Here is a 13,331-nt window from a genome sequence, read left to right on the forward strand (position 1 = left end):
TAAAGTTATTATTGAAAGGTACTTGTTTTTAGTCATTTCTATTTTTGTGCTTGTGTTCTTTCTTACGTTTTTATTTCTTCTTTTTACAACATTCCCTTTAGCATTTCTTGCATTGCTGGCTTTGTAGTGATAAACTCCCTTAGCCTTTTTTTTGTCTCTAAAGCTCCTGATTTCCCCTTCAGTTTTGATTGATAGTCTTGTTGGATACAGTATTCTTGGATTCAGACCTTTGCTTTGCAACACTTTGTATACCTCCTTCCATTCCCTTCTAGCTTGATGTGTTTCTGTTGAGAAATCATTTCATAATCTGATGGGGGATCCTTTATTGGTAACTCTCTGTCTCTCTCTTGCAGCCTTTAAGATTCTCTCTTTGTCGTGAAGATTTGCCATTGTAATTATGACGTGTCTTGGTGTGGATCTTTTGGGATTCATCTTGCTTGGGACTCTGTGTACTTGTGTAAGAGAGTACACATATCTGGCAAGTTCCCCCCCCCCCCCCGCCCCATATCTGGGAAGTTTTCCGTCATTATTTCTTCAAATAGATTTTCTAATCTTTGCTGCTCTTCTTGTCCTTCTGGAAGCCCTATTATGCATATGTTACTTCATTTCACGTTGTCCCAAAGCTCCCTTAGGCTCTCCTCCTGTCTTTTATTTTTTTTTCTCCAGTTGCTGTTCAGATTGAGCTTGTTTCTCTACCTTATCTTCTAACTCACTTATTCGGTCCTCTGCTTCTTCTAGTCTACTGTTGAAACCTTCTATGGTGTTTTTGATTGTAGCTATATCACTTTTCATTTCTTTTTTATTCTTGCATATGTTGTGGATTTTCTCATCTATCCAGTGAATGAATTGTACAACCATTCCTCTGAATTCTTTTTCTGTCATGTTGCATGCTTCAATTTCACTAATTTCCTTTCTTGGCCGCTCCTCATTTTCTTTCCTCTGGGGATTGTGTCGTCTCCCCATGCAACTTCGAGTTGCATGGGCCTGGGCCATGTGCAGTGGGAGCTTTGCACCCCCCTAGTGTCATTGAAGAGCTCTGACACTAAGATGTGTGACTATTGTGCATTGGTGGGAATCAGCTTCGCCCAGAGGCAGCTTTACCAGTGCTCAGTGTGGCCTAGTGTGCGCACCTATAATCAGGGACCTGGCCTGCACCACGCTGAAACAGAGACCCCCCTGGTGTGTGTTGAAAATCAGAGCCCCTAGCGTGTGCCAGGAGTCAGAATTCCCCAAGAATCCAGTATCTCAGCCTCACGCTGAGATTCAGGGTCCCTGTGTGGGCATGCCCCAAGAATTGGAGTCACTGGCTTTTAGTGTGAATGCACTGGGAATCAGGGATCCCAGGCAAACGTGATAAGAAACAGAGTCAAATCACTGGTGCTTAGTGCTGCCTCCCGCCTGGAGAATTGGGGTCCGGTCAGCTTGGGGGGCTTCAGTAAGCGCTTGCCCAGAATCAAAGTCAGGTGGCACTGCTGCCCTGCGTGAGATACGGGTTTGGTCGCCCGATTGCCTTGCGGGGAACAAATTCCCAGTGTCTGAGCACTCCTAGGCTCAAGTTCCTGCAGAGGTGCTTAGGGGAACAGATTCCCAGTGACTGCAAACTCTCAGGCTCAAATTCCTGCAGTGGCACAAGCCGTGTGAGGGGCAGGTCTATCAGTTACTATGGCGTTGCCCATGAGCCTGCAGGGAGGGGGATGGGCTCTGTTACTCACAGAAATCTGCCGCGGGGATGTCTGGATTCTTGGTGTATGTGGGTCTGTAGTTGTGGCCTCAGGTATCTGTCCCCAGAGGCTGCAGGGTCCTAGTTTGCATCTGAGACCTGACTGGGTGGTGTTGAGGCCAGGATCCTAGTCTCAAGCAGCTCTGTTTCTCAAGATGGCATGGTCTCTGTGCCCGCGCTGGCCACCCAGAAGTGTCCACGCTGAGAGCGGGGCTCTGCTGTCTAAGACTGCCCGGTTTAGCAGCCCCTTAGAAGACCTGCAGAATCTAACTGTCCTTAGCTCATGCGCATACACATCACATACCACACACGTCCACACACTCCTCTATCGCTCCTTTGCTCTCTCACACTCCCTCCCTACCTTCCTGCTGGTTGCCATCTCCATTTCAATGTGTATAAGCAAGTTTTACTGAATGGAGACACTTTCACATGTCATGGGTTTTAACACACTGGCAAGAATTCCAGGAGATGGAGGAAATTCATTGCCTGAGTAGCCATTAGAAGCTTTAAGAAAGTGATGACCTATCTGAAAAGGGCCTAATCTCCAAAATCTATAGGGAACTCATACAACTTAACAAAAGTAAGATAAACAATCCAATTAAAAAATGGGCAAAGGACCTAAATAGACACCTTTCAAAAGAGGACATTCAGAAAGCCAAGAGCCATATGAAAACATGCTCAAAGTCACTAATCATCCGAGAGATGCAAATCAAAACAACAATGAGGTACCATCTCACACCTGTCAGACTGGCTATCATCAACAAATCAACAAACGACAAGTGCTGGAGAGGATGTGGAGAAAAAGGAACACTCGTGCACTGCTGGTGGGAATGCAGACTGGTGCAGCCACTATGGAAGACAGTATGGAGTTTCCTCAGAAAACTAAAAACGGAACTCCCATTTGACCCTGTGATCCCACTTCTAGCAATATATCCCAAGAAACCGGAAACACCAGTCAGAAAGGATATATGCACCCCTCTGTTCATAGCAGCACAATTCACCATAGCTAAGATCTGGAAACAGCCTAAGTGCCCATCAGTAGATGAATGGATTAGAAAACTGTGGTACATCTACACGATGGAATACTATGCTGCACTAAAAAGGAAGGAACTCTTACCATTTGCAACGGCATGGATGGAACTGGAGAGCATTATGCTAAGTGAAATAAGCCAGTCAATGAAGGAAAAATACCACATGATCTCACTCATTCATGGATAATAGAGACCATTATAAACTTTTGATCAATAATAGATACAGAGGCAGAGCTGCCTCAAACAGATTGTCAAACTGCAGCGGGAAGGCCGGGGAGGGTTGGGGGGCAGGAGGGAGGGGCGTAAGGGGTCAACCAAAGAACTTGTATGCATGCATATAAGCATAACCAATGGACATAAGACACTGGGGGGTAGGGGAGGCCAGGGGATTGTCAAGGGCAGGGGGAAAAAGAAAGGACACATTTATAATACCCTTTGTAATACTTTAAGCAATTAAAAAAAAGAAAAAAAGAAAAAAAAGAAAGTGATGACCCTCATGGAGAGAAGAGGAAATCACTGCCTTTAACTGGCAGGTGGTAGAGGAAGGAAAAAAAGGTTGAGTGATGCAGGAATGCTGGAAAAGAGAGAAAATGTGAGGCCAGACATATAGCTTAATGGTTATGTTCCACATAAGAGGGTCAAGAGAACATGCCATTCAACAAAGCCATCAGGAGTGTTCCAGTGTGAGGGGAATAAGCATAACTAAGACTTCTGTGGTTGGTCTCCTCTGAAGGCTATGATGGAAAGAAAGTGGTCCCAACTTGGGCTCATTAACATCCATGGGAACAATGGAATTCCAACATTATCGAAGACAGAAGGCAGATATTAACCAAGAGATACCAGGATGCCAGACTTCAGTAACAAATGACAAGGTTAGTGGGTCAATCAAGAGTGTTTGAACAGAAGAGAACTGAGAAGATGGTTCTGAAAACAATTCAAGATAAACAGGGCAGTTGTTCCAATAAAAAGACACAATCCTTTCTTAGTTCCTGGCCGTGAGGCAATTTTGAAAGCAGGCCAATTAACAAAAGAGGTGTATAAGTCCTGAGGAAAAAGAATTTCAGAAAGAAATTAGAGAGCATATATACTGTTATGATGCACTGTACTTGCCTAAAGATAACGACTGCAAATTGTCAAATTACTGTATACAGGAAAAGGATGAAGATGCAGGGATTTCTAAAACTATTGGACACATGGTCTAAGCTGGTATTGATTCTAGAGACCCAAAATAAAATTATAAAAAAATATGTTTTTTATTTAAAAAAATAAGATGAAAATATAAGACACAGGTTGAAAGACAATATTTGTAAAACACTTATTATAGAGACTTGTATTTGAAAGAGATAAAGAACCTTCAGTCCTGGAAGTGTGGCTTAGAAGTTTAGGGTCCACCCAAGAATAAAGAGGACAACAGCTCCATTTCCATTCAGGGCACATGCATGGGATGCAGGCTCCATCCCCAGTAGGGGGCATGCACTAAGCAGCTGATCACGGATTTTACTCTCTGATGATGTTCCTCTCTCATTGATATTTCTATACCTCCCCATCCAATATCTCTAAAAATCAATAAAAAACATTTATTTTTAAACAAAGAACATTCCATAGTCAACAATACAAAATAAAACAACCCAATGAACACTGGCCAAAAAAAAAGAACAAAAAAATGAACAGACACTATGTCAGGAAGCTATTGAGAAGATATTCAACCTCATTCATCATTAAGGAAAAAGCAATTAAAGCCACAATGAAATGCCACCACATGCCTATAAGCATGGCTAAAATTTAAAATAAAATACAGAGAATGCTACTGCTAGAAAGAATGAGGACGCACCAGAACTATCGTGCATTCTTGGGGAGAATGCAAAATGATACAGACAAACGGAAAAACATTTTGTACGTCACTTATAAAGTTAAAAATGTACTTACCATGTGCTCCATCCAACAAGCCGAGTCCTAGATAATTGCCCAAGAGAAAGGAAAACTAATGTGGACAGCAAACCTGTTTGCATATGTTCATAGAAGCTTTCCCAGCTGCTTGGGTGACAGTACACTGGGACTGGACGAATACCCAGACATATCTAGGACTACTGGACACAGAGTCTAAGCTGACATTGATCCTGGAAGCCCAAAGTGTCACGATGGGCGGGGGCGGGGGAGCTGTTTGAGAGGGGCTTGTGGGAATAGAGTCTGGTTCACAGTGAGCCGACCTGGTGTTTCGATCAACAGATGAACACAGTGGTCGTTTATCCAGCCCCCAAGTTATGTGCCAGTGGTACACTTGGCAGTTGGAGCAATGAATCCCAGAGGGTCATTGGTCTGTGGGGTAAGAGCTATCTTGGTGGGGAAGGCTAAGTGAATCCCCTGATACTGGCCTCAGCCCAGGCCAAGATAGTAGGTCAAAACCAAAAATGGGGATATTGCGGGAAGGGCGTTAGCAGAGATTGGTGAGGACCTACAAAAAGCAGGGAAACTGGAGCCAGTAGAGCCCCAGGGATGAGGAGAGTGGGGGAGGTGTGGAGAAGTTCTAGGATTCTCCCTGTGGGGTAGAGAGGGAAGGAGGATGGGAGGGAAGAAATGGAAATGGCCAGAGGGATGCTGAGGCTTCCACTGGATGGATGGGTAATGTTTCCTAGGACCGTGGTGGGTACAGGAGATTTTGCTATAGCCTTCCTCATCCATCTTAGCAGGTCGGAAATAGCACACCATGTCTTTAAAAGTCACTGGGAGGAGTGGGGGAGGGCATCAGCTACACACAGGCAGAGGTTGGGGGGAGGGGAGGCAGGGCACACTTGAGGAGGAGGATCAGAGATTTAGAGTGCACCCAATCTCCCTGCTACATAACCTTCTCTATCAGAGCCAGAAAAATTGGGTCTTTGAGTGCCCTCTGGCAAGAGGTGTTCAGACAGCTCCGGCCTCTCTAGGAGATCAGCCAGAGTAGGCTGCAGGAGGGAGAGGCAACTGGAAAGACAGAGGAGTATGGCCCGAGGAGGCATGGCTCGGTGGATGAGCATCAACTTATGAACCAGGAATTCACGGTTGGATTCCTGGTTAGGGCACATGCCCAGGTTTCAGGCTCGATCCCCAGTAGGAGGTGTGCAGGAGGCAGCCAATCAATGATTCTCTCTCATCATTGATGTTTCCATCTCTCCTGTGCCGAGCCAGCTCAGCCAAGGGTTCGAAAGCCTGAGTGAGGGCAGTGAAAGATGAAGAAATGACAGACAAAGAGAATAAGCTGGGTCTAGGGGTGGATCTTCCTGTGCCTGGCTGAGGCCACAGAGAGAGATCCAGAGGCAAGCTGAGCCTTTATTTTATAGCCAGAGGTAAACAAGGCAGTGGTCACAATAGTTACAATGTTCTTGTGAGTTTCACTTGTTTTGGCAGCACTTGCTACATCTCCCTCAGCCCATTAGCTTCCCAGATAAGATCTAGGGAGCGACATAAGGTCAAGCCTAATTATGCTAAGGGGACTGTGCCCTCTAAGCTGGGACTGGTTCGTGGCTTTGCCAACAGGTCATTCCGAGGCTTAACCCTAGAGCCGCGCCCTACATTCTCCCTGTCCCTTCCTCTCTCTGAAATATATATATATATATATATATATATATATATATATATATAATATATATAAGTATATATATGTATATAGTATATATGTATAATATATATATATATTTTTATATATATATATAATATATATATAATGTTTTTAAAGGCAGGGGAGTATGAATGGGAAAGAGAGGAAGAAGTGTGGAAGGAAGGGAGGAGGGCTGTTGGAGTAGGGGTTGGGTGGCAAGCAAGTGGAAATTCTAACACTGGAGGGCCTTATAGAAACCAAGGCAGGGCCAGGGCTGCTCAGCTCAGGAAAGCTGGGAAGCTGGGAAGCAGGCGGTTCAGGAAAATTTGAGAGACAACTGGCGCCCTGGCGGGCTACCCACTGGTAAGCATTGGCTGTGCATCCTCCCAGGCCTTTATATCATGTCTGTAGGCACACCTATATGTACTCTCAGACCTTATATCGGATTGACCAGTTTCAAAAAACAAGTTACAAATATTTATCCGAGGCCATTGCTCTGCAGCTTGCTGTGTGCCTTTGGAATCTGTGCATTCTTTGGACTGGGGCGTTTTCATCTACCCAGTGAAAAGATGAAGGGTGCATACACTACACTGCATTCATCCACCTCCTTCCTGGTGGGAATTTAGAGTGTTGCCAGTGTTTCCCACCACCCTTGAGCATGTGTCCTGATGCACTACACGTACCAGCGTGTGTCCAGAAGGTGCACTCGGCAGAGGTCCATGCCTGGTCATGGAGGGAATGGGCGCTTTTTCATTTTTAAGATTTTCTGCTCCAAAGCAAGGGCTCTGGAGCGGGACTGTCTTGGTTGCTTTGTGATCCTGCCGCTGATCGCTACAAGCCCAATGGCCTTGAGCCAGTGGCCGAACCTCTCAGTGCCAGCTTCCTCACCTGTAAGAGGGTGGTGACGGCGAGTACTTCAATCCTAGCATGGTCGGGAGGATGTGTTGCTATTGATCTACAGCGCTTAGAAGAGTGCCAGGCACGTAGCAAGGGTTGTGTAAGGTGCTTTTCCCGGATTCTGCGCAATTGCCTCCCCAAACGGTTCTTCTGTGCCTGCGCACAGGCCGCCGCTCCCCTCCCCCCAGGCCCCCCACCTCGGCCACTTCACAGTGGGCCAAGCACGGGCTTGCTCATAACCTCTCCCACCCGTGGGACGGTTAAGCTCTGTGATTATTGCAGACCTGCTGTGAAAATGGGTTTACGGTTTGCGTCCGTGTCCCCAGGCTCAGTGATGGTGAGCATCTTTTGGGGTGTGCACTGGCCATGGGGAGTCCCCCTTCTTTGAACTGACTCAGAGTGGGGGCGGGGCTGAGGGAGGGGGCAAACCCCAGCCCTTCCACCAAACCGGCCCAGCAACACACAGCCCTGGGCCGATTTGACCACCCATCCTAAGGGAAACGGAGGTGCGACAGCGACCCTGCCGCCCGTAAATGCCTCAACTTTTGCTCCCCGGGCCTTTATGGAAAATGTATGTGGACCCACCGCTGACCACGCGCTCGGGTGTGCGTTTCCCTGTTGGGTCGTAAGTGTTGTTGCAGAAGAGTGGCTGGTGCTTCACCTCCATCCTGAGCTTGCACCCTCACCACCCACCCCTCGACCCACCCCCCAGACAGGTGCATCATCTCCCCGCTTCATACATGGGAAGCAGAGGCTAGGTGCTTTGACTCCAGTCGGACAGTAGGTGCCTGGCCGGGGGAGGCGGGGCAGGAAGTGATGGCAGGAGCCCGCCTATGACCACATATCTCCACCGGATTGGCTTCCAACTGCCGCTCTGACGTCGCACGCACGCACGCACGCACGCATGCACGCACGCCTGGACCAACCAGAGGCCCTCCACCCTATTGGCCAGGGCCTGGGGGGCGGGCCTAGAAGGGGCGCACTGATTGGCAGGCGGCGGGACACGCACCAATGAGAACGCCTGGACGTTGATGGCTCTTGGGAGTCGCGCACGCTTGGAGGCCACCACGTGAGCTGCCTGTGGTGACAAAGGCTCTCTCAGAAGGCCAAGGCCTCGCGCTCCTGCCGCTGCCTGTGCTCAGGGCGACCGTTTACCCTGTGCCTGGGCTGTCGGGACTTGGCGACATGAGCTCCCCCAACAAGGACGAGGGGTCTGTTTGGGGAGTGGGGTCCCACCCAGCGGGCGGGGAGCAGGCCGGTGGACTAGGCCCTACTTGGGGGACGCCCCTGCCCAGCAGCCAGGACGAGGGCGCGTTCTCAGACCTCGAAGGCTTCCAGGACGAGCGGGAAGTGATGGAAGGGGTGCTTTGGGGTTGCGAAGGCCGACCTGGCTCCCCGGCCGACTTCGACGGGGGCCCTCTCGACTACCTTGCCGAGGAGGCCGCGGTGGCCACCCTGCAGCAGCTGACCGACCGGGATCACCTGGCTGTCCGCAGAAACCCCTCCCCAGAGAGCTGCTGCGACTCTGAGGCGTCCGCCCTTTGGGTGGACTTGCAGGCAGGTCCCGAGGGTAGAAGCTCGCAGGCCTATGGTCTGGTGGGATCTCGGCGGCCTTCCACAGCCCGGCTGCCCGTCATGGAGCCTGCGGGAGGCCGGGCCTGGGGAAACTGCGAAAGAGGAGCTAAGAATAGGTCAAGGGTCACCGTGGGTCCCCAGTGGTCCTCGGAAGAAGGCCTGGTGGGCTGGCCTTCCCACTCCGAGTCATCAGATGAATTCAGCGAGCTGTACCTGCTGAGTTTGAGCCTCTATGGCAAAGGAGGGGGCCAGGCCAAACCCAGGAGCCTGCAAGACACACCCAGACACTCGGGTGCCCATGCCAGGGACAAGTTCCTTTGCATGCCAAGTTCCTCTTTCCTGCCCTCCGCTCCCCCACGACTGGCTTCAGTTGGGGCGAGGCGGGCTGTTGGAGAGCTGGACGTGTCCCGTGGGAAACCCCAAAGTGTGGTCTGCGGGAAGGCGGGGAGCAGGCCCAGCTACCTGCCCGGAGCCGCTGCTGCAGGCAGCCCGCCCAAGGCCACTCCTGGAAGGAAAGTGGCCCAGGAGAAGAAATCCCTAGCGGGGGCCTCCAAAGTTGCCCCCCAGGGTACCTTCCCTTCCTGGGGGCAGGGAGTCTCAGCAGCTGCCCTGGAGCCAGCCACCTTCCCCCCAGTCGCTGGTGGTCCGGTGCTTGGGAGGGGCAAGGGGTATTCCTTGGACCCTTTGGGAACCACACAGCCCAAGCACACCGGCGCTGGGCAGAAGAAGTCTGGGGCCAGGAGGAAGAAGGGGTCCCTGCCGGTGGTGGTAGAAGAAAAGGAACCGCAGAGCGACCCAGGCCCAAAAGTCCAAGTGAGTATGAGGCCATGGTCCTCCCCGCTCCCCAACCCGCCCTGCACTTCTCTAGGCATGCTCCCTCTGTCCCTCCTCAGGGCTTGTCATTGGGCACCCTGGGTCATTAGGATGCCAGATCTGGGTGGTTTTAGCCAGGGCAAACCCTAAGCTAGCCCTCCATGTGTGCCAGGCACCATTCTCCACACCTGGCAAGTTTCCCCGCTAGGGTGGTAGGGAGGGCTGGGGCAGCTGGTTTGGATCGGGGGACCCCTTAAGACTTTGGGCCCCAAAGCTTCAGTGTTTAGAACCATCGGCTCCCTGACTCCTACTTGCTAGCTGCTCCCCGAGCTGTCCTTGCAGGGGGCCGTGGGCTGTCTCAGCACCCCACTGTTGTGTCTAGCTCAGCCTGGCCTCCTGACCGGGGCTGACTGAGGGCGAAAGTGCTGATGGGGTCCGCCTCTGAACTGCCTTCCCTATTCCCTGCCTCACCCCAGCCCCTACACACACACACACACACACACACACACACACACACACACCCACACACATCCCGAGTCCAAATAAGTGAGAAATTTTTATTTCGTCCTCAGACACACAGTCCAGGGCCATTCTGCCGAGAATGCAGCAGCGGTGAAGGCCAAGGCAGAGCCGCCGGGGTTCCAGGACAAGCACAGCCCTGGGCCCTGAGCCAGGGAGAAGTCCTGCCCAGAGGGCCCACAGCCTCCAGTGAGTCCCGTGGGTCTGCTGGGAGCGGCGGGGAGAGAGGCTGAGGAGGGAACCCTCCTGCTCTGGCTCCACCAGGGGCTCAGCCCTGCTCCCTGCCTCCCTGCCTGCCCAGACAGCTTCTCCCACAGGAAATAGGGTGTCTGGACAGGGCAGGGCTCGAGGCACTTCATCCTCTGCCTGGGGTTTGTGCACAGGGGTGACTCTCGTGGCTGTGCCCCAAACTGCCACTCCAGACACAGAGTTTCAGCGGAACAGGGCCTTTTCCGATAGGTCGTGTTGGGCCACTGGGCTCGTCCCAGGGGCTGGTTTTGCCTGCAGCTCTGCAAGCATCCAACCCAGGGCCACACACAGTGTTGGGGACCACAGCCGTGGGTGGGCTGCCCCTGGGGAACAGGCGAGGCAGGCCCAGAGAGAAGGGTGGAGCTGCTGGGCAGAGCAGGGGCAACTTGCTGCCAGCAGAGGGGGGTGCTGCCTCACGTGAGACCCTGCTAAGCCCTTTCCACCTCCCTGGGAGCTTTGGGAGCTGGATTTGGTGTCCTTTCCCTCTCAGGTGACCAGGCACCACGTGGACATCCCCCAGCACCGGAAAGGCAGCAGCAACCACCTGGAGCAGAGGGTTGTCCTCGGGTAACGCTTCCTCTGGCTCCTAGAAGTGCATTTCTGAGCTAGACTGTGGGTTGTGTGTCCAGATTAAACCGACCCGTGCCTGTCCCCTCTCCCCACACCGCCGCAGCCGCTGCCCCATCCCACACCTCCAGGAGGGCATGCACCTCCTTTTCCCACTGAGGAGCCCATGCGGGGCTAGCCCAGGTGGTGGGGGCGGGGTGTCGTCGAGGGGAGAGGAGGCCTGAGTATACTAATCATTTCTCTTTCTCTGGTGTCTGCTGGCCTAGTGCCCGGAGCTGCAGAGACAAATATACGACCTTAGACAGCAACTAGGTAGGAGGAACCTCTGGCTGGGGCAGGGGCAGGGGCAGGGGCAGGAGCAGGGGCAGGGGCAGGGGCAGGGCCAGACTTCAGTGCCTTAGCTTGGGGCTGGGGCAGGCTGCAGGTACAGGCGGCCTCACAGGGCCCAACATTCCTGTGGGGAGGAGAACTCAGCACGCCTGGCCCTGGAGCCTACTGTGCATGTACAGCTAGGTGTGTGGACAGAGAGGAAAGAAAGTGTGGTCGGAGCTACAAGCACACTTTGCCACGGAGAACCAGTCCTAGAGATCTTCTCTCAGGACGGACGTCTAGAGATGCCTCGCTGATTCTCCCTTCAACTGCTGCTTGCTGTGGCTTCTGTGGGTCTTGTTTGTTTGACAAATTCTGAATGGCTCTGGTATGCCCCAGAGCTTGCGTGCTGGCACACTTTGTCCTGTTTGGAAAACATTTCCACACTTAATTCAAGTGGTGAGTGACTGAGTCAGGCCCAGGGCTCCTTGGGTAGGGACTGGAGGGGGTTTCAGGTTGCAGGGCTAGGCCTTTCCCCACAGGGACAGGGGGTCCGGCTTCTCGATCCCTCCATCTGGAGTGCCTGCTTATGCCTCTCTCTGTTGCAGCGGCCATGCAGTCCCTGGCTGACAAGTTCCGGAACCTTTGATGTGAGTGTTACACACACCATACCCCTTCCCACAGCCGTGGCTGTTGAGGAGGGCTGTGGGCTGGCCCTGGCTTGAGGCTCCTCCCCGACTCTGCTCTGTTGGACAGGTGGAGCCCAGCATCTTGGTGCAAGAGGAGCAGCCCGGCAGCTGCGGCCAAGCTGGTTCCCTCCTGTTCCACATCAGCCAAGGCTTCCTCTCCCCCTCCTTATGCCTCCTCCCCACCCCATTTCTCATCAGTTTCAAATTAAGGTCCCTCTCAAATTCTGTGGTCTCACCCTGGCCGATCTGGCTCAGCTGGCTGGTTGAGCATTGTCCCGAGCACCAACAGGTCACAGGTTTGATTCCGGGTCAGGGCACGTGTCCAGGTTGTGGGCTTGCAGCCGATTGATGTTTCTCTCTCATGTCCATGTTTCTCTCTCTCTCTCTCTCTCTCTCTCTCTCTCTCTCTCTCTCTCTCCTCAATAAAAGCCTGTTTGTTTAAATAAACAAACCTCTGTGGTCTCTCTTGGGGGCGGGGGGCGGGGGGACAGGTGGAAGAGGGGATCAGGGCAGGGAGGGATTGGAGCTGCTCCATCTCAGCGCTTTTTCCAGAACAATACCTCCGGCATTCTGTGGTGGGCCTTCTGCCTGCGGGGAGTCTGAGCCAGCCTCTGATAGGAGCCTTGCAGCCAGAAGACCAGGTCGCCCCCGGGTCTGGGCTCTGCCTGGATCTGCCTGGCCACATTAGCTTCTCTCCCCTTTCCCCTGCAGGCCCTCTTGGTGTTCAAAACTCCTCCGCGTTTGGGGTCTCATGCCATTCATTGCCCATTTCCCCTCCCCTTCAGCAGGAACTCAGGACCCCCTTCCAGAGCTCAGTCCCTCTTTCCCACAGTCATTGGGTCTCCTCCCATCTACCCTGCTTTGCTGTCCGAACACGCTTGATCTCCCCATGGCTTTCCTTCGGTGGCCTTCCCTGCACCTCTACTCCAGCGGGTGTAAAGAGCACACTCGAGCTCATCTTCCCCCTTCCCAGGACCAGTCCTCCCTGTGGAGTCCTTCCCTCCCGCTGGCGCCACCTCACGCACATGGACAACTCTGCCAGCCACCCGGGGGTCGGCCTCCTCCCCTCTTTAGCTCTCACCTTTGACGCTCCGCTCAGTTCTCCCTCCTGGGTTTCAGTAGAGAGGTGGAGGCAGAAGCCACAGCCCAGGGAGTTGCGGATCACAGGGGAAGGTACGGGAATACAGAGGAAGAGCAAGGGTTAGACTCCAGCCTGAAGGACAGGGAATGAGTCTGTTGTGGGGGCTGCGGGCCAACCTGAGGAAACTGCCTAGCAGAGGGTTCACACCCTGCCTGCCCTAGCCCACTAGTGCCCCTCCTCCCGCCGGTTTCTATGGCGAGGGTGGTTGATAAGTCTCCGTGTGGTACGTGGCCCCCTTCAAATACTGTAT

At 52.6% G+C, this 13,331-nt stretch overlaps 1 protein-coding gene across 1 annotated transcript; it reads left to right on the forward strand.

Moving 5' to 3' along the window:
• Window positions 1-8,404: 8,404 nt before the first annotated feature.
• LOC132224615 (uncharacterized protein CXorf49 homolog) lies at window positions 8,405-11,900 on the forward strand. Its single transcript, XM_059679764.1, has 4 exons — window positions 8,405-9,611; window positions 10,866-10,942; window positions 11,209-11,254; window positions 11,860-11,900. Exons 1-4 carry the CDS (start codon window positions 8,405-8,407, stop codon window positions 11,898-11,900), a joined length of 1,371 nt encoding a protein of 456 aa, XP_059535747.1.
• The last annotated feature ends 1,431 nt before the right edge of the window (window positions 11,901-13,331 follow it).

This window comes from Myotis daubentonii, chromosome X (genome assembly GCF_963259705.1).
Source record: "Myotis daubentonii chromosome X, mMyoDau2.1, whole genome shotgun sequence".
In the NCBI taxonomy this organism is placed as follows: domain Eukaryota; kingdom Metazoa; phylum Chordata; class Mammalia; order Chiroptera; family Vespertilionidae; genus Myotis; species Myotis daubentonii.

Bases quoted from the DNA above. Each gene is read 5' to 3' on its own strand.
- LOC132224615 (XM_059679764.1), top strand. From the start codon at position 8,405: ATGAGCTCCCCCAACAAGGACGAGGGGTCTGTTTGGGGAGTGGGGTCC. The intron at 9,612-10,865 runs GTATGAGGCCAT...TTTCCCTCTCAG, and splicing joins AGGCCCAAAAGTCCAAGTGA to GTGACCAGGCACCACGTGGA. The intron at 10,943-11,208 runs GTAACGCTTCCT...CTGCTGGCCTAG, and splicing joins GAGCAGAGGGTTGTCCTCGG to TGCCCGGAGCTGCAGAGACA.